Source organism: Leuresthes tenuis, unplaced genomic scaffold (genome assembly GCF_036924035.1).
Source record: "Leuresthes tenuis unplaced genomic scaffold, fLeuTen1.0.hap1 SCAF_24, whole genome shotgun sequence".
Classification (NCBI taxonomy): Eukaryota; Metazoa; Chordata; class Actinopteri; order Atheriniformes; family Atherinopsidae; genus Leuresthes; species Leuresthes tenuis.
The window spans coordinates 18,370,057-18,395,224 of record NW_027325378.1 but is presented as its reverse complement, the minus strand read 5'-3'; the positions used below and the strand labels follow the sequence as shown (position 1 = coordinate 18,395,224).

Sequence of the window (25,168 nt, the reverse complement as noted above, 5' to 3'; positions counted from 1 at the left end):
ACATATTTATATGCTTCTTTAAAATATGATGCAAGCAACAGGTTTTACTTAAACGTTGGGGTGAGAGTGAGCAAAATCTCCAGACGGTCACCTCTGTCTATATGGGTTTGGTGGCAACAGATCAGTAACATGACAGGGTACAAAATGAGCATCCAAGAGAAGAGGATTCTCAGAGGACTGAGAGAGGCTCCAGTCTCAGTGAAATCCCGCAGGGGCGACCAGTTTAACAATCTAAGAATAACATATCTCAACGTAGACATCGCTGAACGGGTCCAGGCACTCTTCCAAAAACTAATCCGTGAACACAGTTTGTCACTGCATCCACAAAGCTCTGCCATGCAAACACCACAGAAGAAGAACGGAGCTGTACCTTCTCTGGCTTCTCACTGAAGAGGAAGCCTTGGTAGAATTTGGGCTCGTTGAAGCTGCAGCTGATGACTGCGATGGCACAGTTGTACGCGGCACAGTGATACTGCCTCCTGACTTCAAGGAGCTGAGTCTCACCAGCCATGTTCTCAGTGAAGCCTTCAAAACACGACCTGTGTGGGGAAAAACAATGTGAACACAATCCCGACCCGTGCTTAAAAAGGAGCCGGAACAGAAATGAAGTTCACGTTGGGACCCACTTGATCAATGTCTTGGACAGCTCGTTTCCGTCTGTTCTGTCCGAGCGACAGTAAGCCTGATTAATGCGCGACTCCTTCGAGTAAACCTCCTCTTTGGGAAGCCGCGAATACAGGAGCTCCATCAGCTTAAAGAAGCCAATCTTTTTCAGCAGCTGGACCTCAAAAGCGGTTTCACTTGACTGAAACGAATTAAGAGAACCGCACAAATAACACGACATCAAGAGGAAACAAAGACAGGTTGGATTCCTGCTTCCAGCGAATCACGGGATTTCTTATCATCTTTGAATAAAACAGAATACTGTTAAGAGGCAGACCTTAGTGAAGCGGTTGAGCAGGAAAGCAATCATATCAAAGACATTTCCCACAAAGAAGTCACTCAGGGCCTTGGTGCTACAGTGAGAGGCCAGAGGCAGTAGAACCCTCTCCGTCATGGCTTGTAGCATGGAGCTCACCGGCACGTCACCTCGCTGAATCACCTCATGCACGGCATGCAGCAGCTGCAGCTGCCGCTGGCTGGTGGCCCTAATGGAGCATGGACAGACATGAAAAGAAGGAAGTTCTTGTGTCTCCTTGCAGGGGAGCGGCACAGGTCTCTTAAGTTTTACTGACCGCTTTGCAATCCTTTGAAAACAGGTTTGGAACTGCTCCTCCATGATGTGTTTTCTGTCCCGACAGAGAACACCTGCCAGCAGTCTGAGCAGCAGTGGGCTCTGAGAAAGCTCCAGGGCATCCAGTAGCTAAAAGGCAGAAAGGTTGGGCAGTTAGCTGTGGTGGTCTGTCCATCAAACTCTGATCCTACCTGGTCTCCAAAGCCCCATCTTTACCTTCCGGATACAGTCCATGTAGTTGTTGCGGTGAAGGGAGCCCTTAGCAAACTCATCAGACTGCATAGGGAAGTGGGAAGCCACCAGGGCATCGAGGGCCTTCTGCAGCTCGGCTAGCGGCTCCTCTGGGAGGGTTGTGAAGAAAGGCAACACCAGCAGGGCCTGACTCTAAAGAGTTGAGAAAATCCAAAATGTTGGAATGACCGTTTCATGTGTCATCTCAAAAGAGCAAACATCCTCGTGTTTACCTTGAGATTCAGTGGCAGATTCATGTCGACCAGCAGCATTGTGAAAGTGGAAAACACAGGTCTGAATGCTTCGTGGTTGATATCAGAGCAGACAGAAGAATCAATCTGATGAGAGGACAAAACATGTCAGAGAGCAGGGAGGCTTTTCTTGCACTGGACTGCCTTTTTTTTTTTTAAATCAAGATTATTATTACTCAAGGTGTTTCTGTTTTAACATGCTTTCAGTTTTTATCAGGAACAAACAATGATGGCTTTAAGTTTAATACTGGACCTGTAGGAGCTTGGACAGCAGAAGAAGAGTGGCAGTTTTGCTCTCTGGAGTGGACACATGCCCTTCCCACCATGACTGCAGACTCATCCATCTTCTAAGCACTTCTTGAACCAGCTGCTCCCCCTGAGTCTTCCTCACAGAGCGTTCTTTGAAGCTGTGGTCCAGCATGCCGTTCAGCAACACGCTCACCTGAACACCACAGAAAACTCATCTCACAAGCAGGAAGGATAACTATAACAAACTGTGTAGGACTGACATCATCAGCTAACGCCAAAGAAAAGAGGGAACTACCATGCTGGGTTTTTGAGAGGAGGCTTGCATGAGGCGTGGCACTGTGGTGTCCAGGCTTCTCAGCAGCTCGGTGTTGATGGTCGACTGGAAGAGGCTGTAGAAGTACTCGCCATGGGAGAAGCTCATGAAGTTCTGGCTATGACCACCAGATATGGGCACCGAAAGCATGATGGTGTTCAACAGCAAATCCACCAGCTGCTCACTCTGCAGACAAAAAAAAAAGTCATGTGGCTGATTTATGGTAAAATAAAGTTGGATCAGATGTTTTCTACTGATGGAATGATCCAAGCGTATTCATGCAAGTCTCACAGTGAAGCAACATGACATAAGCTGTTTCTATGCAAACAATTTTTAGGCTCTGGTACTGTTGTCAACGATTGCTTAAACTATTAAAAGTCTGAGAACTGTGAAACATGGCACCGATGCAGACACTGAGGTGAATTAGATCCATTCTCAGTGGATTGAAGGGTCAAGTTAATGATCTCCCACGGCAGATGTTTCAGGACCGTAAACACTGTGGGTTCATTCTGTGAAAAGCCAGAACCGCATCGCAGAGGTTGGAGTGCTGTGCACCTACTACGAGAACCAAATTAACATGAGTAACTAAGGTCAGTGGACGCTCAGTGGATTCATTTAGTTCAGAGCCATCGCAATGAAAAGTTGAGGATCCCTACCAGCACCTGCCCCAATTTGCTCCTAATATTCTAACCTTTTACTGGAGACTGTCAGGACGTACCTGCCATGGAGATACAAGGTGTATGACTGAACAAGTTTGACAACCTAACCCTATATCCCATATCCAATCCAAGTTTGATGGCTGGATGGTTAATAATAAATGTTTTTGTCATGCGACAAACTCAGAACACATTCTTATTTCAGCTTTACTTTGACTTTATATTCATGGTATGCTTCAGTCAGACATTTCAATTATTCAAATACTGCATCAGTTAAAAAGGGGGCGTCACTAACCTGCTGGGTGAGGGAAAAAGCAAGCTGAAGCAGGCCATCTGCCACTCTCCTGGTGTTTATGTCCAAGGATGGGAGCGCCTTCCTTTCCTCTCCTGGTGCTATGCCTTTGTACACCGCCATTAAAAGTCGGGACCCAAGGGATTTGGCATAGGTTGAATCCTTCAAGAGACACAAATACACACACAAACGCACGTGTGGCAGCACTTAGTTGGACAATCACAATAAGAGTATTAATAAAATCCATACCTAAGCCAATTATAGGTTTTGGGTTAACGTTCATACCTCACTGTGCAGAATGGAGCTGAGGAAGCCCGCTTTATGAATCTGTTTACAGGATGAAAGTACCATTTCCATTTTGTCGTAGCTGCTGAGAGTGCTTGAGTCGTACAGGTCTACAGCACATAGATCCTCCACGCTATAATGGCGATTAAAAGAAAAAAGAAACAATCCGATCAGAGGAGACTTTTTACGTCAAAGGCCGCTTCGGCACCTGGATAGTTTTCCTCTGCGAGTCAGAAGACCAATCAGAACACTCCAATACCTTTTACGTGAGATTTTTGTCCGCAAGCCGCTTTCAAGATGACTGTGGTACGGTGAGGCCAGCAGGGCCTTGAGCAAGGGAACGCACACTTCTGGTAGGTTCTTCATTACCTCTACGTCAGCCGTGTTGAAACCAACCATGGAGGGCTCACAAATCACCGTCGCGGTCAACTCAAAAAATACTGCGCAAAAGAAGTCTTCTTCCAGAAGCTGAGAATAAAACGACACAATTATAAGCAAAAACCTTCAAAGGAAGTATCAGGACTGAGCTCGCTTGGGCCAGTATCTGCAAATCAGCAATACCTTCCAAAACGTCTGGTCTCCTTTGTCCAGAATCATCGTGGCGAACTCCAGCAGACGGACGATGATGGTGCACTTGCTGTAGTTGTACTGGTCCACCTCCCTTGGGCTGAAGTGAGAGGTCGTCCCGCCAAGAGGGAAATAACTCTCTGCAGCTGCCAGTTCGTGAGCTGCCAGCTCAGTCAAGAAGAAATGTGTCGCTTTAAGGAAGCTGGATTTGTCTCTTGAGCCTGGGAAGTCGGAGGAAGAAGCATATATGCTGCAAGTGATCGATGAATACAATTATTTTCTAAAAAAAAGGACCATCACCCTACTTACTAAGGATGTGCTGAGGCTTGATTATGTGCAAGCCGATGAAGGTGTTGTAGCAGTCCAGGACAGCCAGCAGTAGGTCCATCCAGTGCAGGGTGGCTCGGACACTGAAAGGGCCCGTCAGGTCCCTGAGAGTGGGCTGGGAGAGGAGACCTCCACCCTCGAACCGTGAGATCAAGAAATCGATGCCGTGATCCTTCAGCATGCCATCCAACCACTGAGGTGGAGACTTCTTTCCTGACTCACACAAACCCGGGAATTTACTGAATGAATGCACCCCTGCTGCGTCAGTCACACTGAAAAATCTCCATGCAAACTGAAAGGAACGGGATTGCTTTCTTTTCTCAATCGCAAGCTTTTTGTTCTGACCTGGGAGGAGAGGGATAAATTCATACAGGAGCTCCATGCATTTGTGGCGACACTCCGTCTGCGGTCGGCCACATTGTTCCAGAAGCCACACGACCACGTCGGACAGACACAGCTTGTCAGCAGGTGGAAATCCCCTGAGGGAGATAAAACGGCAAATGTGTGTGAAATGGAAGACTAAACAGGCAATTTCTGGATTTTACTTCAAAGCCATGTCACTGCACATCATTTGCAAGATGCATACTGACTCAAAATGCCTTTAAAATGCCTCTAAAAAAGCTTTTCCAACAGCACAGTATTAGACGTTATTAGGCACTATATCGTTAAAAAATATAAATACAAACGTTCGTATTAAAACTATTTTCACTGCAGGTATGAGACTGATATGTATACAGATAACCAACCTTGGGATGCGCCTCTTCGCATTGTGCTGATTAAGACTGGGGGCCTTGTGTGTGATTATTCTCTTCAGATGATCAATGGCACTACAACACTGCTGCAAAGTACCTTCATAAAAGAGAGTAGCAAGAAATGATGAAATGATGGATTTTAAACTTATTTCCTGAAGGAAAGGCCTGGATGATGGTAAGGAAATCTGAATGTGCTGTCCATAAAGCAGGGGCAGAAAAACCAGAGATTACCCATAGATCGCTCATCTGAGTGTGCCAGAGCCAGACTTTCAACAAACACGACGAGAACTTCAAAGATGAACTGTTCCACCAAGGCGTTTTCCTCCCTGCAAAGACACACAAAAAGCCCAGAATGAGGCAATGAATCATTCTGGTAAAATTGAACAACCTCTGATTCCCTGCGACGAAACGGAAAGGACACAAGAGAAACCGAAGCAGGACTCCCAAAAGGAGACAGAAATGCATCAAACCTGAACTGTCTGTAGATACTGTTGAACGCTAAGGCGGCGCCAAGCCGTTTGAACCCATTGGGGTGGAGAGCCAAGCTGTAGATTCGCTTAAACAAAGACTTCATGTTGGTAGGGCTCTTCTCCTGCTGCTTGGGGGTGGTTTGTTTGATTGACCATTTGACAAACTCTTCAATGCAGCGGCCACAGAAGTCTCTGAGAGTGCTGTCCAGTGGGTCGACCACACCATCCTGAAGGAAAGCAAACAAAAGAGGAAAAAACTTGGGAAAAAGCTTAACTAGTTTTGGGGAAAATCAAGCCCCTCACAGAATTGGAACACTTACCAGGATGGCCTCAAGAACAGCTACTGTGTCCTGGCTCTCGAACTTCTTGTTGTTCGTGAACCAGTGAATCAGCTGCATAACCAGCGGCTCAAACAGCTGCCTGGTGACCTGGAGCAGAAATCATACACAGTTATCAATATCCATCTGTAGTTTTACCAATACATTCACATTTAAGCAGAATTCTACTGATGCCAAATAAACTACTTAGCAATGATCGTCAGATCATATGAAAACCAACTTGCAACCGCATGTATAACAGTTAATAGAGGGTCACGAGTATGGAGGAACGTCAGATAAGTGAAATACAATTTCTTTCACTCACAGTGTGACTGTGGAAATTTGCTTGTTTTCTTCTTTATCGTGTAAGAAATAGAAATCGCTCGGTAAATCTTCGGATTTTTGTTATTCCATACTTTCCACAAACTAAAACAGCCGAGTAAAAACACGCTCCAAAAGTGGTGATTCCGTATATTTAGCCAGAGGTTATATTCATTCATCGAGTCGTATTCATTGATGGTTTGCTTTGTTTTTAATGGAGGTTAAATTACGGTTCCACGGCTGTTGAGTTAAGAAGAAGGTAAGTACATCTTTGTCCGTTTGCCAACTTTTGCATATTCTTTGATTAGTTTTTCCCCAAAGGGTTTGTTAACCAACACGTTTCATGATTACAACCTTTCTTCTAACCTCTAATGTTTTTAGAACATTTTATGACCAATGGCAGCTTGACTAAAAGCTCTGCTGCATCTGGATGGATTTCAGGCACCTGATCAACATCGCAGGCCAGACGCAGCAGCACAGGAAACAGCCTTTTGTGCAGCTTGTACATCGGTGGCAGTTTATTCTCCCCTTCGGCCATCTGGGCACTCTTCCCTACCATGTAGACCACCATGCTGTGGAGCAGCTCACAGGCTGCGACCTGCATCAGAAACAAAAGCAATGGCAGGACACTGATGATCTAGTTCTACTGCTGCATCAGGTGGAAAACCCTTCAAGCAGACGGACGGATGGCCTACTTTGGTTTGTCTATCACTCGTGGACAGAGCCAGTTCGCTAATGCGAGGCAGAAATGGGTCGAGGTAGATGACTGGCTTCATATCTGCGAACGGCACTGCAAAGCTGAGCCTTTTCTCAGAATCCCAGGCGACAAATTTCTTCATCGTTTCCTCCGATGAGAGCACTGCACAACAACACAAAAGGCATGGGACGAATAGAAATCCGTCACAGCTTACCACAGCATGGCCAAAAGACTCCAGATATAAAGAGAGGGTAGGGTTTGCCTCACAAATTCTTACCCGTCACAAGGTTTCTGTTCAGCTTTCCGCCCAGGCGACCGAGAAGCTTTACCACCCTGAGCCTCACCATGTCCAGAGGAGCATCCTCCTGCACAAAGTCAAAGTAATATTTGAAATATTGTTGCAAAGTGATCCGTCCCGTAAGCAGAAATGTTGGACTTGCATTACTGCGTCATGAATATAGAGCTAATTTTTACTGTATACAGTAGAAATTAGTACATTTGCTCTCTTCTACATACAAAGCGGCTTCTTTTTGCTCATCCACTACCATAGAAAGTTGGTTGCTTTTCTTCAGGAGCCTTGTCATCACTCTGCCGTATCCTCTGTCACTTGTTGAGGACAGAGAAGAGATCACCTCCCACTTGCTAGCATCTTTGTCTAAAGCAATAAAAAGAAATGTATTCAGACATTATGTTCATTTGTTTGAGTCGTATCACCGACGTTAAGCATTTTAAAGTTTGCAAAGCCGCTCCTCGTCCATCTTACCGTTGGTGGAGGTGCTTTTCAGGTATCCATCAAGGAGAGGAAGGATGCTTATGTAGCAGGGCTGCATCGTCTCCAGTGGAATGTGGGAGGACCAGTCCTCAAGAGCATCTAGGGCTGCGTTGGCCAGAGGGACGTGGCTCAGACCCAACCTCAGAGCCGTCTGGACCCATTCAAGAAGAGAAAAACACGCACGTACGCCTCAGGAATCAGGCAGAAAACACTGTCAAACACTGCCAACCGCGTTGATCCTCACAGCCCCGTCAGAAGGACTCAGCTGCACCATTCAACACGTTTTAAAATAGACATCACATAACCATCACTGAAAGGGATATTGAGGTTATTTTTTGGTCAAGTGTGTGTGTTTGTGGTGCTGCCACCTCACGACAAAACCTGGAATCCTATACAGGGCTACACCCTCATATTCAATGAAGCCTAAACCGACAAAAGAAATCTTAATCTGATCACTTTTTTTTCCCGATCGGTAAACTGGAGGTTGCTGACTTGGCACTTTGGAATGAATATTTTGCCCCTACTGAAACAGTGAAACAGAGTGACCGTCTTAAAGAAAAAGTAACATCATTAAGGTTTCTTCTGACGAATCCTCCTGTTTAAAAAAAAAGATACTAAAAGGGTCTGAATGAGGCTTAATCAGAGCTTTTCACAGAGCTCTGCACTCAGAGTCCGTGTGAAAATTTGACTGATGAAGAAAAGGTTTTTCGACCACTTATCTATTTGTTTTAGCTTTGCACCATTAATCCACAATTTTTACTGAATAATTTGATTGTTACATTTTAGCTAGCTTTTGCTCATCTCCCAGCTTACTCGCATCTAGTCTTCATGTCAACTGTTAAGTTGTGTTTATACAAGTACGTGACGAGATACATGAAAGATCTTCCAAAGTAACAAAATGCTGCCTTATAGGCTCCTCTAACGGAATGAAATAGTGCCAGCTTCTGGTCTCGTCGGTGGGCTTAGTTTAAGTGCTGTGCACCATTTGTGGGTGGATCACGGCAACACTGGATGGCTCTTGTATGACTATCATTGGCGATAAGTGGGCTAATGAGCAAGTAAGGCAAGCAAGGAAATTTATATAAATATCCACATTTTCTTATATAACAGATATCTTTGCTGCCTTGTCTTAAAAGAGAGTGCTGCCGAGACATAACCAGGCCTTGAAAAAGGAAACTTTTCTTCTGAAAATTGTCAGGTAATCCTAATTTCTTTTCCTTTTTTTGTTCCTTTGGCCTCTGGAAAATGCCTCCAATATTAAGTCGAGGACTGTGGTGCGAAGGTATCTCTTGGAAATGCGCTACTTTCACTCAAATAAATACTCAGGCCTGCTGCTGGGCTCCTAAAGAGGCGGGTTTAAGCATGACAACAAAGCAAACGGTGAAGTACGAAAAATAGTCTCACCTCTAGCGCAGGGCAGTAGGCCTTAATGTCCAGAGCCACGATGTTGGAGTGCAGCGAGAGGACAAAGGTCAAGCAGGAGGCCAGCAGCTCGTCTTTGTACTGCTTCATTCGGACACACACCTGGTGGGAAACACACATCTCTAACATCCGCTGGGAATAAAAGTCGTTTTTTCACGCAGCATTACGGGAATCTACCTCTTTTCCAAACTTGGAGAAGAGCGCAAAACAGGCGCTTTTCACGGTGTCAGTCTGAGGAGACGCAGGGCTTCTCAGGCCAACTCCCTGTTCAAAAGCAAGTGCGGGTTATTTGTTTGGTACATTCAACGTGACGAGTGCGTGGTGTTGCATCATCACCTTTCCTCTCAATTTGTTCAGTGCAAACTTCGAGCAAAAAAGAGGAAATATTTACCTGATAGTACTTAATTCTCTTGCCAATTTTCACGATGACCGACAGCAGTTTATAAAAGCCACTGACGAGCGGATTTCGTATGGAGTGGAGGATAAGTTCGTGGCTTAAGGAATGCATCCAGGAATGAAAATATTCCACGTGTTTATTCAGCAACAAGTCACTGCGGAGAGAAAAAAATAGTTCCCACTGTGATATGTGCTAAATGACAATCTAAAATGTGGTAGATCAAACGCCTGTTGACAGAAAGCAACAAAGCGGAAATCTGTGCGGAAAACTTTCACGTTGGGCTGCTGTACCTGCAAAAGTCAACCAGGTTGATGAAGGCCGTGAAGTCTTTGACCTTATTTGGCAGAAGATGAGCTGCGGGATCAGACGATGGCAGGACGTGGGCTGCGTCATCTGGAGCCTGACCAACAAGGAGGGGCAGTTCCACCGATTATGTTAGGGTTCCACAAACAAAGGATTTTCAAGCCCTACTGAGTTCCGTTGTCAATAACAACACAAAATGTAATGTTCAAATGGGGCTAAAAAGAAAAAAAAGGGACGGAAATTATCACCTCCTCTCCTGCGGTTATTTTCTGCACCGACAGGTCCAATTTTTCCACAATGCGGAGAATCGATTTCACCAACTCATCGTAGAGAAGATGGCTCAGAGACCCGAGGGCAGCATTCTGACTTTCAAAGGCTCCATCCAGAAAGCCGGAATCCTGCAGATCAGGACACAAATTAAGCGAAATGTCATCAAAGAAAACACACGACTGCTATAAATGGCTGTCGTCTAGGACAGCTTCGCCCATCGAAGGGATGTTTGTCATTAACTTATGAAAAAAAGCGAACGAAGTTCTTATGATTAGCCAGAACCTTCGAGGTAACGTCTCAGGGTCTTATTTCTGCCTTTTTGACCCTGTCATCTTATGTTTCATATCTATAATGAAAATTCCGTTAACTTTAATGGAGAAAACGTTCCGGGAGAATGGTTGTTGCCGCTTTATAAATACAACCGTCAGGTTCAGCAAGTCAGTTAATCATGAGAAGAGAGCGCACATAAAAAGCTGCGGAGGTCAAGTGGTTTTGAGAATAAATGAGGACAGGGAATACCTTCCAATTTGCCTGAGAGCTCAGTGGAAATGCACAAGAACCAGGACCGAATTAACATTTAGATCCTTGAAAAAGCATCGATGCAAGTTCCAGGTGTCGTTATGTGTAGTGCAGAATAAATAAATGTGTGTATATATATATATATATATATACACACAAGCCAAAATAAGACAAACTTTTCAAAATTGTGAAATTATGACATTAAAATCAAAATATAACCGTACCTTTAACTGGTCACAGTCTAAAAGTCCTTTAAACAGAGGAAGGTAGTTGTGACTAGATGGAACTTTCCACTTTCCAGTCTGAACTTGGGATGACTCAGCGGGACCATTCCTGTTTCCCTAAGGGGAAAAGGATGGAGGCGCAGTTCAATCAATAAATACATTCAACAGATTTGTGTGAATCCCGTTCTAAAAAAAAAAACAACGCCTGACCTCAGAAAGCACGATGGGTTTTGAACAGACACGAATCAAGCCCTGGTGCACTGAAAAAGAAGCACGAGTGATTATTGTGGCAGATATTATCTCAAATACAACACATTGTGAAAAACAGTGTGAGACTGTTAAGGATCAACACACCGACAGAGCTGATAAAACTCCACAGAACCGGTCCTTTAGAGGCCACGGCCACCAGCACCTTAAGGATGGACCTGCAGCAGGCGGTTTGCATTCTCTCGCTGTACTGAGGGAAGCTGTCAATCTGCACCACAAGGAGGCGCTCCAGCAGGGGAGTATACACCTCAGGTATCTGAGACCAGGGGAAAAAGGCAGATGATCATATTCATACTGTAAAAAAAAGAACCATATTAGTGCTACTTGAGGGGAATTAATCACCAGCTTGTGAGGTTAATTCAGGTTAAAGTTATTTGCTGTAAATAATTAACTAATCCATTTCTCCTACCTTGTCCAGGTGAATCAGGACACTGGCTATGGAGTCCAGGAAGCTTGGCAGCTGGTAGAAGCTGTCGTCCTCTCCATCAGACTCTGTCAGGTACATCTGCTTGCAGCGCTGTATCAGCTCTGTGTACATCAGGTCCACGTCTTGTGGGCAAACTTTCTTGCATGGCTGTAGAAAACAGCATGGGCTTTGCATTTTGAATGAAGAAAACTGGATCGCACGTGAGCTACAGAAGCTACAAGATAAATGTAAACGCCGTCTGATAGCTTACTCTGGAAACCCTAAAGTGAACCAATTCAAACACACACTATTAAAGAATCAGTGTGTAACCACTACTGACATCTAGTGGTTAAAAGAGAGATAGCAACCATCTAAAACTGCGTCTGCATACTATCCAGTGTTGCCAGATCTTGTGAGAGAAACAAACCAACAACCGTTCATTTATTTTCTTTATCCTATTCAAGGTCGTGGGCTGGAAACAATCTCAGCTGCCATCCGGTACGTTCTTTACAGATCAAGTCAAAAATCAATATGCCTTCCAGCTGCTGGAGCACCCAAGTAGCAATCAGCGGTGAAAGAAGCATCTAGATCCTAAATTTTAAGGGTAAAATAATAGAAGTAAAACATTCATCACCAAAGAGAGGTGCAGAGAGCTGGGACTGTTGCAGATCCCGCTTCAGGAAGACGAACTGTGTAATTCATGCTTCATGCTTGTTTTGACAAGCGACAGACAGAAGAGTAATTCCATCTTTCGCAACTGGAATCAGAGTAAAGAAAGCAATTAACATACAGCAGCAAAGAATCCATATCCTCGTATAGCGATAGACAGCTCTTTGTGGGTCGACTCCATGGTTTTAATGATGCCGCAGAACTTTTGCATGAAGAACTTCAACTTGCTTTTGTGCTCCTCAATATTACCAGCAACCAACATTGCAACCTGAAAAATAGAAGAGTATTTGGGCGATTTCAGAGAAATTATATTTGAAGAACGGATCTTATTCGATGTTACAAACCAGCCGGTCTGATTGTGCCCATGTGGACAAAGCCCAGAGGTTTATACCTGCTTCAGAAAGGCTTCAAGTGCCTGGTAACTCGTCTTCTTCATCTCAGCATTAATGTGACCACAGAGCTTGCACATGGTCTCAAACAAGTCTCTGTAGTGGTCCATAAGGCAGGTGCTGAACTGGGACGCATGTCTGGCAAACAGTCGGAGTCCAGCTGTTCGAGGAGCATTCAGAGACATGTCATTACTCTGCGAGTTTGAGCAGAATTTTGACCAAAAGTGGCGAGCCTTACCAAAAGTGACAGCATAGCGAGTCATTGCCATCTGCAACAGAAACGGTTTAAAAAATGAGTACGGAGAGCCTTTTTATAACATCGTGAGACATAATGGCAAAAATAACAGTTAGCCTCCACAGTGACGCTTACCTGGGGAGTGATTGCCTTCAAGGCATATTGAAAGATCTCCTTAGACGTTGACGGGTCTGTAAATCAGAAACAAACACTTGCTTTTGTCCTCAAATCAACACGTACAACACGAATATGTGAACACACACGCAGCCAGCCACCTTCTTCCATTGTTTTCGTGAAGTTGAACATTAGGGCAGTGATTCCTCTTAAACATCCAGCAACCACAAAAAGCTTGGGCTCCTTTGTCGAAGAGGTCATCTAAAGCGAAAACAAATGAAAATAAGATAAAGGAAAAAAAAAAGCTTCCGCCAGTTTACAACCACATCCAGGACTTTAAGAAGCTGCAACGCAATGTCTTGAAAAATAAGGCTCCTGGAACCTGGAAGACACACCTGTTCCTTCAGCTCTCCAAGGTAGGCTTTATAGAGTTTGTCTGAGTTGTTGACCATCTCGCTGGGATGAACCTCGGCGAGAACTCCCAGCAACTCGTAGATTTTACCAAGAACTATGGCGAGAGTGAGGAGAAATAACTGAAACATGATGCAATTCAGAATTCCAAGCCAGAATGAAATCGCCTGACGTTAAACTTGAGCTCGGCATAAAAGGGAACGCTCACCCGAGTCCGGTAGTTTGCACTTCTGACCGAGCTCGCCGTAAAACTTGTTGAATATCTCACAGATTCTGAAGTCAGCGGCAACGCTGGAAGCCCTTGTTTTCTGGAGAACCTGCGGAGACATTAACAAGGACGGTGTTTTGGAGGCACAAGGGCAACTTCTTTCAGGTTATCGAGCACACGGCGCAGTCTTAAATCATAACGGACGCCGATAACAAATAATCAAACAAAACCACGAGATCAACAGGCAAGTCTGTTTGTCAAGGACCAATAACATTACAATTTCTGTTAATATCAGCAGAGACCAACCTTGATGAGAAGCTCCAACACTGGAGCCCTACATTTGGCAATCCGTTCCTTTGTGTACACCACCATGCACATGTTCTGCAATAAGCAAAACCAAACATGATTATTGTGTGCTATTAGTAAAGTGGTAATAATTTTACCTATGAAGTGATGTCAGCGTTACCTTTCAATGTCCTAAGAAAAAAACCCAAAGCACTTACTCTTATATCGGTGGCATACGTGTTCTCCCAACCTTTGACTCTGGGGGAGACTTTATCTAAAAACGTCTCCAGAAACACCAAGACCTCGACGCGAGTGTCCCGCAGCTGGAAAAACGGACGATTCTGTCAACAGCTGAACTTTTCACTCGACTACACGGTTTGTTAGTTATAGAGTAGCACGTCTTTACTTACCTCATCCATTCCCAGGGACCTCCTAAGGAAGATGAGCAGTCCGTAGTCTTTTGAAAACAACAAGGATGTCTGCAGAGCTTCACAGATAAAGATGCAAAGATGAAAAATGTGATTGTTGTTCATAGTTTTGGTGGGTTTTCTACAGTATGTACATCATAGTAAGATACATATAAACAGGTTGAGGAGCATGTTGCAACTAGTTAGATTAATATGCAACAGGTTGGTAACAGGGTTGGGAATAAAAAAAGAGCACCTTAGAGAGGCAGAGTCTCTAAGAAGTAAAGATGGGCACACAGTTCACCGTGCCATCACTCTTTAACCTGCGTTAAAGCTCTATAGTGGAAAGAAAAAGCTGAAATGCCAGCAGTTTCTCTACCAAAGCTCATTTAAAGTCGACTGAGGCAAAGTGGAAAACTTTTTTAAAATTGGGGCTAAAGAACATCAACTGTTTCAGCAGATCAGAACTTAATCACTGGAACAAATACTGAAACTGAATGAAGTGAATTAGAGGGGTTTAAGAGAGTTTAATTTAGACAGACAGGGGAGAGAATATGGGTTGTTATGAGTTCAAAGATATGCGTTACATTTGGTTTCAACTTCAGGACGAGCTCCTCTGAAGTGACACCTGCAGCTAATCTCTCCAGAGATCAAAACAATGCCCTCAGGGATAACCTCCAACAGAGTTTTGGCGGAATACCCTGACTTTACATAGGACAATTCAACCGTATCGGTGTAAATAAAATGCTTTCAGAATGACGAATTAATAAATACCAAATAAGAATCTGGATGGCACTTTTTCTGCAAGGTGTTTCGAACTTGTAAATAAAATAAGCATGACTAAGTTCAATTAGTCAGACTGTTCATGGAGTTCGGCGCGGTTTATATGTAATCTCTGAAGTGCATTTGATAGACCATTGTCTTACCAAGTTCACTCTCGGTGGAAGTTAGCATGCACTCCTGGCCCAGGTCACCGATAATATCGTGACATTTCAACGCTGCACCCCTGATGTCTTCGTCTGAAAGTGATTCATGAAGTTTCAGAAGAAGACCGTGAATCCCTGAAGCAGCGCTGCTCTGGGACGACATGGCTGCAGCACTGGTTGAAGCTAACATTAGCGTCGCGAGCTCCACATTATTTGAATCACTGATTGCACAATCACAGTCGCGATGCTGTCCGCTTGCTGGAGGGGCTAAATGATGGTCCTTTCAGTTTGCCAACGCGAAGGCGTTCCGTCTCAAATCCTACCACAGGAAGAAACAAGACCGGATGTCAGCTGTACACATTTCAAAATAAAAGCTTTCCCACGGAGCTCTCGACCACACTTTGGGGTATTACATAGATATATACACATAGATGCCGCATTCGGGCTTGTCAGGCACGTCAATACGGCCGCCGTCTTGGGGCGGGGTTTATGACAGCAGTCAGACCGTCAGAACCATAGATACATACACGTAGATGCCGCATTCGGGCTTGTCAGGCACGTCAACACGGCCGCCATCTTGGGTCGGGGTTTCTGACAGCAGTCAGACTGTCAGAGCTGGTCTGACAGTTGTAGCATCTGGCAAAATGCCAGACTTTTGTGCCGCTTACGGGTGTTCCCTTGAAAGAAATGCCGAAACGAAGAAACTTGGAGTAACATTTCACAAGTAAGAAGTTGTTTTATATTATTTAACTGTTGAATTCGATGTTTGAGATAACGTCAATGAAACGAGCTTATTACTAGCTTACGTCAGGACAAGAAAACAAAATATGTTTTTGTCAGTAAGACATCAGTAAGATGATGAAAGTGACATTTGGCAATCAGCCACTGTATATAACTGTGCTAAGTAGGCCATGTTATTCCTAAATGATCTATTAAATCAGTTGCATAGCAGTAACATGAACGTTAACTGCTAACGTAAGTTATGCACCTGAAATATAGCGACATAAACACGGAGAACTGAGCGTTGTTCAGATGGAGTTGTTTTCTGTGTAGGTTTCCAAAAGACAAACGGAAGAGGCAGGCATGGGCAGCAGCACTCAGGAGGAGAGGTTTTATCCCAAAGGACCGTTCAGTCGTCTGCAGCTGTCACTTTAAACCACAAGACTTTGACAGGACTGGACAGTCGACTCGTTTAAAGGAAGGAGTGACACCATCAGTGTTTAATTTTCCTGTCCGTCTTTGCAAAGTTAGTGTCTTGACAAATTCTCATATAATCTTAATATTTCACCAACACAACGCAGTGGCCACTAAATGATAATGAAATACACTATTAGAAATAGTTCCTGTTGAATGAACCCTCATATAAACCTTTAAGAACATCACTGTCACCTCCCTGATGTTAAAATGCACAATTCTAGAGAATAGAGGAGACATGCTGTTATTTTTAAAGCAACAATGCATGATTGAGTTATCCTTAAATACCTGAAATCTTTGTCTAAATAATATCAGTATAGACAGACATGAAATACATACCTGATAAAGGCTCTGTGAAAAACAAAATTATTACACTTACCTGAAGAAATACTGGAGGACAGGCATAGCAAGAACAAATAAAATCACATGGATTCTTTTACCCTATGTTATGTTGCATTCAGCCTGATTTTATGGCTTCAAATATCTTCCACCAGGTGCCCGGTACAACTAGGTCGAGCGGGACGTCACAGCAGCAGGCGGCGGCAGAGGATCAGCGATCACGCTCATGTTCACCTGTCAGAGAACTTGGAGGTTTCAACCTCAGTGAGAAGTCAACCTCAGTGAGTGAAACAATTGTTGTTCTTATTACCTTTGCAGAATGCCTGGCTCATAAAACGAGGAGAACAAATTTAAGTTATTAATAAGTGTAACATTTTTCAGGATCATCAGTATGCCTTTGACCCGGTCAAAGCAAAACAAAAGTTGATTGAGGCTCAGGAGAAGGTCGAGGAGCTGCAACGGAGCATAAGAAATGCCAGGGACAGGGAAAGAAGGCAGAAAAAGACAGTGAAATTCCTGTTAGATGATTTGAAGAAGGAGAGGATGAGGAGGAGGGAAAGAGAAGAAGAGGAGGAGAAGAAGGAAAAGAGAAGAAGAAGAAGAGGAGGAGGAGGAGAGGGAGGAAGAGAGAAGGAGGGGAAGGAAGAGGAGTGGAGGAAAAGAGGAGGAGAAGGACGGGGAGAGGAGGAGGAGGAAAAGAGAAGAAGAGGGGGAGAAGGAGAAAGAGAGAAAGACAAGGAGAGGAGGAAAAGTGAAGAAGAGGAGACGGAGAAGGAAGAAGAGGAGGAAAAGAGAAGAAGAGAAGAAGAAGGAGAAAGAGAGGAGGACAAGGAGAGGATGAGGAAAAGAGAGGAAGAGGAGGAGACGGAGAAGGAGGAAGAGGGAAGATGAAGAGAAGGAGGACAAAGAGGGAGTGATGACTTTTTTATTTTCAATCACATTTCTAATGTATGTATGATATAAATACATTTATATATATATATGTATATAAACAAATAAATCTATGTTGTATCACAAATATATGTCTGACATTTATATTAAACCAAACGGCTTGAAAAACCGTTGAAAATTCAGTGAGTTGTGGTGATTTTAATCGTTGATAGACTAATGCTGTAAGTGGACACAGCTTTCCCCGGCCCAAGATGGCCGAAGAACGTACGTGGTGACGTAAGTTCCAATGGACAGCAGCGTCAGAGGCGGCATCTACGTGTATATATATCTATGGGGTTATAAACTGAGAATGAGATGAGAACCGGCTCGTTTGGAGTTTTATATTGAAGGGATAACCGGAAATGAAAGACCAATCTTGTGTTCGCCTTCAGGCCGGTTTGTGGTGTTGGTAGAGAATATTTACAGTTTCTCTATGTAAATAGTTATCATACATTTTCTGTTTTTTTCTTTCTTTTTCTATCAAGACTGAGCCATCATTATTGTTATCATCTTATTATGTCCGATTGGTGTTTGCAGAGCACAGAATTATCTATATGTATTTTTACAATATATTTTTTGAATGACAAAAAATGGTCATGAACATCAGTTCACCTCAAACAAAGCAGAGTAATAATAATAATACAAATAAAAAAGACTAAAACATCAATCAAATCCATCGGAGACCTTTGCTCAACACCAGGTTGTTATGATACATGCAGGCACAGGCATTTATGATGACATCAGAGAAAAGAAAATATCGATATTGTCTTTACTAAACACATTTACTTTTCTATTAATTTAGGTGCATACAATTGATCCCTGACACTTTAATATGACACTGTCACTTCCAAAAGTCTAATGAACCTTTGCCCAGAATGTGAACGAGTCAGACTCGTTTCATAAAACTTTGTCATGAGCGCGGCAGCCTGCTTCCAATGCAGAACAAGGAGAGATTCAAACTGCCTGCCATTACAACCAAACCTTATCAGGAGCGCAACAAGCTGCCAAATGCTCCCTTCCTACCACCCGCTTACATCCACAGACCCCAATTGAAACTCTGATGACAAGATAATTAGAAAATTCAAACAGTAAGTAACCAAATTTAAGCAAATTTAGTTAAAAAAGAATTAAATTAGTTGACAGTAAGAGTGAGCGTGCATGGTTTTATTTGTGTCATTTATCATTTTGTTGGCCCTGTGATGAACTGGCAATCTGTCCAGCAGGTCCCCGCTTTGGGCAAAAGTCGTGGGACTGCTATGTTTATGTTACATGTTTATGAATTTCAGGCAGGTCATGCAAGGCGATTTTGTTACCTGGTCAAAAAAGTGGCAGAGTGCTCCTCTCCATTGTGTTCAGCTATGGCCCAAATTAATTTATGACATGACATTTGAGCCCTGACTTACCAAAACAACACTTGTTAGCACCGTGATTGAGCCTAAAGTATCAAAAGTAGTTCAGATTAGGCCTAAACCTGTCTGTCGTATAGACCTTAAGCCTTTATAGGGCACTCATTGAAATATTATGAAAGTCAAAATTTCAACCTCTGATTGTTATTTTAGGACATAAACATATCAGTGTGCTGACTTATTGCAATAATGCGTGTTCTTTTAGAACATTAGAACACCCGAACATTATCCAATCGTATGAATACAAACTAGCGAATTTCATCATTAGAACATCAGAAGAATTAGCACATTTCTTGGTGGTATTTCACAAAGCAGTTGCACGCACTGTTCCAGCAGAGGGGGACCTTGCAGATCCTGCAGACCATGTTTGACCTGTAAATGTTGCCTTTCCTGCTGCAGTGCTTGCAGGTCTGGCGTTTAGCGTGTACAGGTGCGTTGAACAAGGACAGATCAAACCGCAAAGCCCTATTTGGGGTGTGGCTGCGGTGTCCCCGGGCAGACATTGGGACATCATCATCGCTGGTGGTCCAAGCTGTCAACAGATGAAGATGAGCCTCTTCTGGAGCTGGACGTGGCTGACCTCTGGTGGCTCTCTCTGAAACACTGTATAGATTTATAAACACCTTCGGAAAAGTTAATTAATCTAAAAAATTAAAACATGCAACAACAAAAAATGTTTAAACGGTCATAAACTGACAGAAATCACTCACATTCTCTATTTATAGCTTCAAAATGTCTAATGTCATAATGTTAAAATTATGTCTGAATCACTAAAGTTTTAAAACATACTTTCCTCTGCTGCATTTTCTTATTTTTTAAGGAAATGCAACTCGTTACCTTATTAGGGCATATGTCCAAAAACTTGCACTTCCTATGTTTACCATAAACAGGCGTACGATCAAATATAGTCACCGCATTTTGCATGTCGTAATTTCACTCATTTCCCTATAATCTCCACAAATCACACTAATGTCATAACTTAGCACAACTATTCAACTATAAAACGTGTGAGTGTCATCAACTTACCATGGTTAGTTTTGTTTTACTGATCAAATTTCTACCACGAGTCGAGCCGATAGAATGCTATAGAATTAATCTATCTGCTTGCTTCTCATTTACAATTTTAGATCTTTTTTCACCCTCTGACAGAAACAGAAAAGTATGTGAATGACAGCAGCTTGATTTTAAATTTGGCTGTATTTGAAATACAGTACATATAAGTGTATAATACAGGAATGGATGTACAAGAAGGTGTGTGATTTACTTTCACACCTGATGTTTTTTTCATTTGCTTGTGTTGGCTAAGATGTGGATGGATACCTTCTGGTGGGGAACATGTGCCCAGATCTTTACTTGTAGATCTAAATCTAGCAGTGGATAGAGCTGTGTTTGATCTAAAAGGTCTTTCAGTGAAGTTTGTTGGAAGATGGCTTTTGACCAGAAGGCGTCCAACTCTTATCGACACACATCTTCTGGTGATGACAAGACTTTTAGGTTTGCCAAGATGTTTTTCGCTGCAAATAAATCGTCCAGTGTGGGAATCTGTTATGGATCCTGGTACAGCTGCAGTGAACTCAGCCTTGGAACTGGCGACCTCCATGACTTTTCTCTGCCTGTCCACTCCAGAGGCTTTATTATCTCTTCCTGTTTATGGTTGGCTTTGTCTTTGGTTGAAGCTGTTTTTTTTTTCAGTGCAAGCTTTCACTTGAGCCTCTGTTTCCTGGAGGTTTTGTCGCATTGTCATTTGACAGAGGTCAGCATTCCTTTCCTCTAAATCCTTAAACTCTGCGTTATATAATCTTGAAAACTTGTTTGAGGCTCTATGGAAGACTGATGCAGGTCCTTGGTGTTATGTCTGAGTTGCTTAACCTGCTCATGCATGAGTTGTCCTTCTTCCAACAATCACTTTACCTCTTGAATCTTTTTACACGACAACTTCTGTTCTGCATTTTTTTTCCTTCTAATCTTCACCTCATAGAGAAGAGTCAGTTTGCCGTTTTTTTTTTTCCATTTTCACGGTGCTTCTACAGAGGTCAGGGTTTCTGTAGTCTAAATCTTCAACTCCCCTATGCGTACCTCTTTAGAAACACCTGCATGTCTGATTCAGTGTGAGTACTGGTGGTGGGTGCTTTGGAGGATTTAAAGAAACAGTGTCTTTTTCTCAGAAGAATCTCATGTAATGCTCATCTTCTAAACTCATTTCCACTTCTGGTAGCTGTTTCTCTTGATCAGGCGGTCTTGGTTCTCAGATTTACCATCTGCTTGAGATAGTTTATGTGCTTGTAATTAGATAACTTGCTCCTCCATCATATTCTGAGTGGTGAGTACTGGGTCTCTTCCAGTTCTGCTGGATTCACTCTGAATGAGGAGTCACAAAGTCAACAGAGGTCTTATATACTGCAAATCTTTGGTATAAAATGTGCCGATCAGCACACTGATGGGATTACTTACATCTTTTACTTATCAGTAGAACATGAGAATGTTCCTGTCTGCTTTGAGACAACCACAATCATCTCTGTACCTAAATATTCTGCAGTATCCAGAACAGTACCCCCCCCCCATTTTTGAAAATCTTTTAATTGAGCATTTTTTCATATTTTTGGCTGCTCAAGTTATTTATCTGGAACAAGAGACATCTATAAATAAGATGCAAAAGCAGACAGGCCCATGTACCATTAGTCATTTATATTACAGCACATAGGACTATAGTTGCATTCAGAAGCGGAAGTGAAAAGCATTGAAAAGAAATCCAGACAAAACAACACAAATGGAAAAGCCAAGAACAGGTGCAAAAGTATTGTATTCCATATTCCATATGTGGCAGTAGTGTCTGAAAGTCTTAGAGGGATCTCCTAACGGGACATTTCGATGCATTTCAAACCCAACAACACCCTCAGACAGAGATAGGTTCACCTAAAGGACAAAACACCCAAACACATACTGAGTGGCGTTGCATATGTGGTGCAAGACCTTCATATAGGACAAATGAAGCCATCTATGTTCAATTGGAAAAAAACATTTTCTGCAAAGGAGGTGGTCTCATTTATCACCTTCCCAATATCTACAATGCAGCCTTGACTCGCCTCCCAACGCAGTTTCACAACTTTTCACACATTTGGATCATGCGACCAAAGCAAGTTTGGTCAGGCAGGAAAACAACTCCCAGGATGCAACGTCTCAAACGACTCACATAATGGTGAGTCAGTGACACACGTGACCGTAACTATCCTCCAACACTGAACTATTGATAAGCGAAAACTTCCCACCGACCAGTTAGAAGTGAGGAAGCCTTTCAGATGAAAGGTGAAACATCTTCAAGTCCAGTGTCTGAAAAACTGACCTGGGTGATTGAGAATCTATACCAACATACAGAATAAGAGGAAAGATGCACAGCAAAATTCCTTACTGGAGACAGCAGGAGAGAGTGTTCAGTCCACACCTATGATCTTCACAGAAGAAGCTGCTGCGTATTCTTCAAATATAAATGTAGTTCCTGACGGTCTGCATGAACAAACGCCCCATTGGGGCATGTTTTGACAGAGGAAAGTGTCAGATCTTTGGTTAGCAGATAATATGATAAATCATGTGTGTTTGATTAAATGGGGCTGCACGGTGGTCACCTCACAGTAAGGGGGTTCCTACCTTTTTTAATCTTTAGAATAAATTAAAAAACCTTCATTGTTTTTCACTTAGTGACAAACATAACATGATCCTAAATTTCCATTTTACCATCAGATACATACATATAAAGTTAGAATACATATAGAATGATGGTAGGTGGTGTTAATATTATTAATATTAATAATATTAAACCATGGTAATATTCTATTTAGCTGAGATGAAGCGGCCTTCATCCCTCCACAAATCATATTAATGCAGATCTGATTTACTGAACTTAGTCTGGTACAGAAGGTACAACCAATGGTAGAACTAATAGAATTCCCAAACTGGGAGGATGTCCATTCAACCTTTTTATTTTGTAAAAACATAACAAATCACATTGACACAAAGAATTTTGTCTAAAGGCTGAAAATTCCGACTTTGTAAAACAGTTGATGTAAACAGAAAGGGAAAAAACTATGAAATCCCTCAACCCTGAGGAAAAATGATGGGATGGTGAGCCTATCATGGCTCTTTTCTGACTTTATTGAGGCATGCCTCATCAATCAGGTTCCAGCTTTCTTGTTTGGCAGCTGACAGACCAGCTTTACAGGATGGAGTCCTGTCATGGACCCTTGTTCTTCCCAGTCGGATTGAGATCCAGACTGTTTGCTGGAGAGAGGGCTTGAACCTTTATTAAGAATCGGGCAAGTGGTATTGGAGCTGTCTGCCCAGTTAGGGTAACCCTAACGTCACAACTTCTTTCTCCGTCCACACAAACCTGTTTGTTGTCTTGTGAGTGACCCGCAAACACCAGAAGCAGTTGGGTATTATTGGGAAAGTGCATCATAAGACTTGATGCGAACACAGCTGTTTCCATCCCTTTCAAATCAACCAAAACTTACTTCTCGATGCGCATCTAAACAGGCTGATGGAAATGCACCTTAGAACTGCTTCTCTTTAGCCCACTACAACCATGTTTCCTTCTGTTTTGGGTCATAATGATGTTTTACATCTGGTGGGTTTTTTTATACATTTTCCAGAGCAAACATTCACTGCTCATTCTGCTCACTTGATTTTCTTTTTTTGTTGTTGTTGTTGTGCCTTTTCTAGACTAATTGTTTTGGGCTGTATCTGCGTTCTGTTTATTTATGCATTTGAAAAATAAAAAAAGACAGATAAACGTGTGGTGATTCCATCGCTTTTGCTAAGGTTGTGAAGACGTGGTACTGCAGCGACTGGATTCTGCTATATTAGTGCTTGGTTCAGCCTGTACTGTAGTACATTAAATGGGACAGGTGCAATACTAACGATACGGTTTCGATAAACACTGAATGGAGGATTTTCTAATGGGCTGAGGGATATTCTGCCATTTCAACTTGACCTGAGAAATTAGAACTATATGAGCACAAAGAAAAGCTTTGTGGACCATCACAGTGTGGGAACTCACACATTAACGCACAAATTGGCGGTGAAGGACAACAACTGATCACATCTCAACTACATACCCACTCACACCTGACTAAGTATCAGTTAATCTTGGGTGACATAGCTGAGTTATTGGACTGAACTACATGGAATCTACCACCAGATGTCAGTCAGATGCACTGTGTCAACTGAAGCCTCCAATGCTGGGTCTGTTTTCTGTGCAACTTGTTGAAAAGCCCATTAATACAATACAGAGTTGAAGTATATTCAAACACACACACATAAAAAAAGGGTTTTGTATAAAAGTAGTACACAGAAAAACACTGACACATAGTTTTGTTTTGGTTGTGGGGAAGTTTAGGGATGTTGGCATGTACTGCAGATGTAAATGAAATGTCTACATTATCATACCTGAGGTACACAGAGTTCAGTCTGACACTGATACCCTCCAATTCAGTGTTTTGATTTTTGATACTGGAACAATATTTCTTTATTGCTCATATTTGAAACAACAATAGCTCTGTGATGTCCCGTGGAAAGTCTTATACGGCCAAAGCAAGACACTGATTACCTAACATCCATGTTCAGTGTGTCAAAGCTGCCTGCCAGCATTCTATTTATAGCTGAAGTCTCCCTGTCATACATCCAACTCTTTATCAGTGGCAATAAACTTGTTTATCATTACGATTTTACCCACAGAAACTTAAGTTAATCATTTTCCCCAGTGTTTATCGTCACGTGTACTGGATAAGATTACCGATTGAAGCAGTTCACAATTATATTTCTTTCCTTATGTTTGAGTTCTGAACGTCTGTCTCATGGGAGTACCTCCATGTCCAGGAAAATCAAATTTATGTGAAAACTCATTATTTCTACACTTCGAACTGCATACAATCCAGGCAAAGGTAATCATGTTATTGGCTTACTGTCCATGGTGGAGAGGGAATACGGAATATCTTAGTGTTGGCAGTGATTTACAGAGAACAATGAATGTTTTTAAATTCAGTAAACTACAACTGGTAAAATCTGTAAGCAAATAAATGTATTTTCAGCATAAAAGCTCAACGAGTGCTACGCACTTTTTA

The 25,168-nt window shown here is 42.7% G+C and overlaps 2 protein-coding genes across 2 annotated transcripts in view; one reads left to right on the top strand and one right to left on the bottom strand.

Moving 5' to 3' along the window:
* Window positions 1-15,503, bottom strand: part of prkdc (protein kinase, DNA-activated, catalytic subunit) — a 33,627-nt gene extending 18,124 nt beyond the window's left edge. The window contains exons 1-43 of the mRNA XM_072378348.1: window positions 15,187-15,503; window positions 14,264-14,340; window positions 14,072-14,176; window positions 13,875-13,949; window positions 13,569-13,677; window positions 13,345-13,457; window positions 13,111-13,210; window positions 12,971-13,026; window positions 12,839-12,869; window positions 12,603-12,760; window positions 12,333-12,479; window positions 11,546-11,710; window positions 11,224-11,392; window positions 11,080-11,129; window positions 10,870-10,986; window positions 10,105-10,254; window positions 9,844-9,953; window positions 9,548-9,707; window positions 9,334-9,420; window positions 9,139-9,258; window positions 7,726-7,885; window positions 7,508-7,617; window positions 7,240-7,327; window positions 6,961-7,124; window positions 6,711-6,863; window positions 5,948-6,055; window positions 5,628-5,854; window positions 5,389-5,483; window positions 5,152-5,254; window positions 4,751-4,884; window positions 4,388-4,618; window positions 4,073-4,299; window positions 3,771-3,979; window positions 3,512-3,644; window positions 3,230-3,388; window positions 2,261-2,464; window positions 1,970-2,158; window positions 1,699-1,803; window positions 1,451-1,618; window positions 1,236-1,363; window positions 941-1,148; window positions 627-805; window positions 371-539 (exon numbers count right to left, since the gene is read on the bottom strand). Of these exons, the coding sequence (XP_072234449.1) occupies window positions 371-539; window positions 627-805; window positions 941-1,148; window positions 1,236-1,363; window positions 1,451-1,618; window positions 1,699-1,803; window positions 1,970-2,158; window positions 2,261-2,464; window positions 3,230-3,388; window positions 3,512-3,644; window positions 3,771-3,979; window positions 4,073-4,299; window positions 4,388-4,618; window positions 4,751-4,884; window positions 5,152-5,254; window positions 5,389-5,483; window positions 5,628-5,854; window positions 5,948-6,055; window positions 6,711-6,863; window positions 6,961-7,124; window positions 7,240-7,327; window positions 7,508-7,617; window positions 7,726-7,885; window positions 9,139-9,258; window positions 9,334-9,420; window positions 9,548-9,707; window positions 9,844-9,953; window positions 10,105-10,254; window positions 10,870-10,986; window positions 11,080-11,129; window positions 11,224-11,392; window positions 11,546-11,710; window positions 12,333-12,479; window positions 12,603-12,760; window positions 12,839-12,869; window positions 12,971-13,026; window positions 13,111-13,210; window positions 13,345-13,457; window positions 13,569-13,677; window positions 13,875-13,949; window positions 14,072-14,176; window positions 14,264-14,340; window positions 15,187-15,376 (5,940 nt within the window). The 5' untranslated portion in view covers window positions 15,377-15,503. The remainder of the gene's footprint in view (window positions 1-370; window positions 540-626; window positions 806-940; window positions 1,149-1,235; window positions 1,364-1,450; window positions 1,619-1,698; window positions 1,804-1,969; window positions 2,159-2,260; window positions 2,465-3,229; window positions 3,389-3,511; window positions 3,645-3,770; window positions 3,980-4,072; window positions 4,300-4,387; window positions 4,619-4,750; window positions 4,885-5,151; window positions 5,255-5,388; window positions 5,484-5,627; window positions 5,855-5,947; window positions 6,056-6,710; window positions 6,864-6,960; window positions 7,125-7,239; window positions 7,328-7,507; window positions 7,618-7,725; window positions 7,886-9,138; window positions 9,259-9,333; window positions 9,421-9,547; window positions 9,708-9,843; window positions 9,954-10,104; window positions 10,255-10,869; window positions 10,987-11,079; window positions 11,130-11,223; window positions 11,393-11,545; window positions 11,711-12,332; window positions 12,480-12,602; window positions 12,761-12,838; window positions 12,870-12,970; window positions 13,027-13,110; window positions 13,211-13,344; window positions 13,458-13,568; window positions 13,678-13,874; window positions 13,950-14,071; window positions 14,177-14,263; window positions 14,341-15,186) is intronic.
* A 274-nt stretch (window positions 15,504-15,777) lies between these two features.
* Window positions 15,778-17,720, top strand: LOC140284691 (THAP domain-containing protein 2-like). The gene is made up of 4 exons (XM_072378637.1): window positions 15,778-15,910; window positions 16,240-16,432; window positions 16,875-17,000; window positions 17,101-17,720. Exons 1-4 carry the CDS (start codon window positions 15,831-15,833, stop codon window positions 17,608-17,610), a joined length of 909 nt encoding a protein of 302 aa, XP_072234738.1. The 5' UTR covers window positions 15,778-15,830; the 3' UTR covers window positions 17,611-17,720.
* Window positions 17,721-25,168: the final 7,448 nt, after the last annotated feature.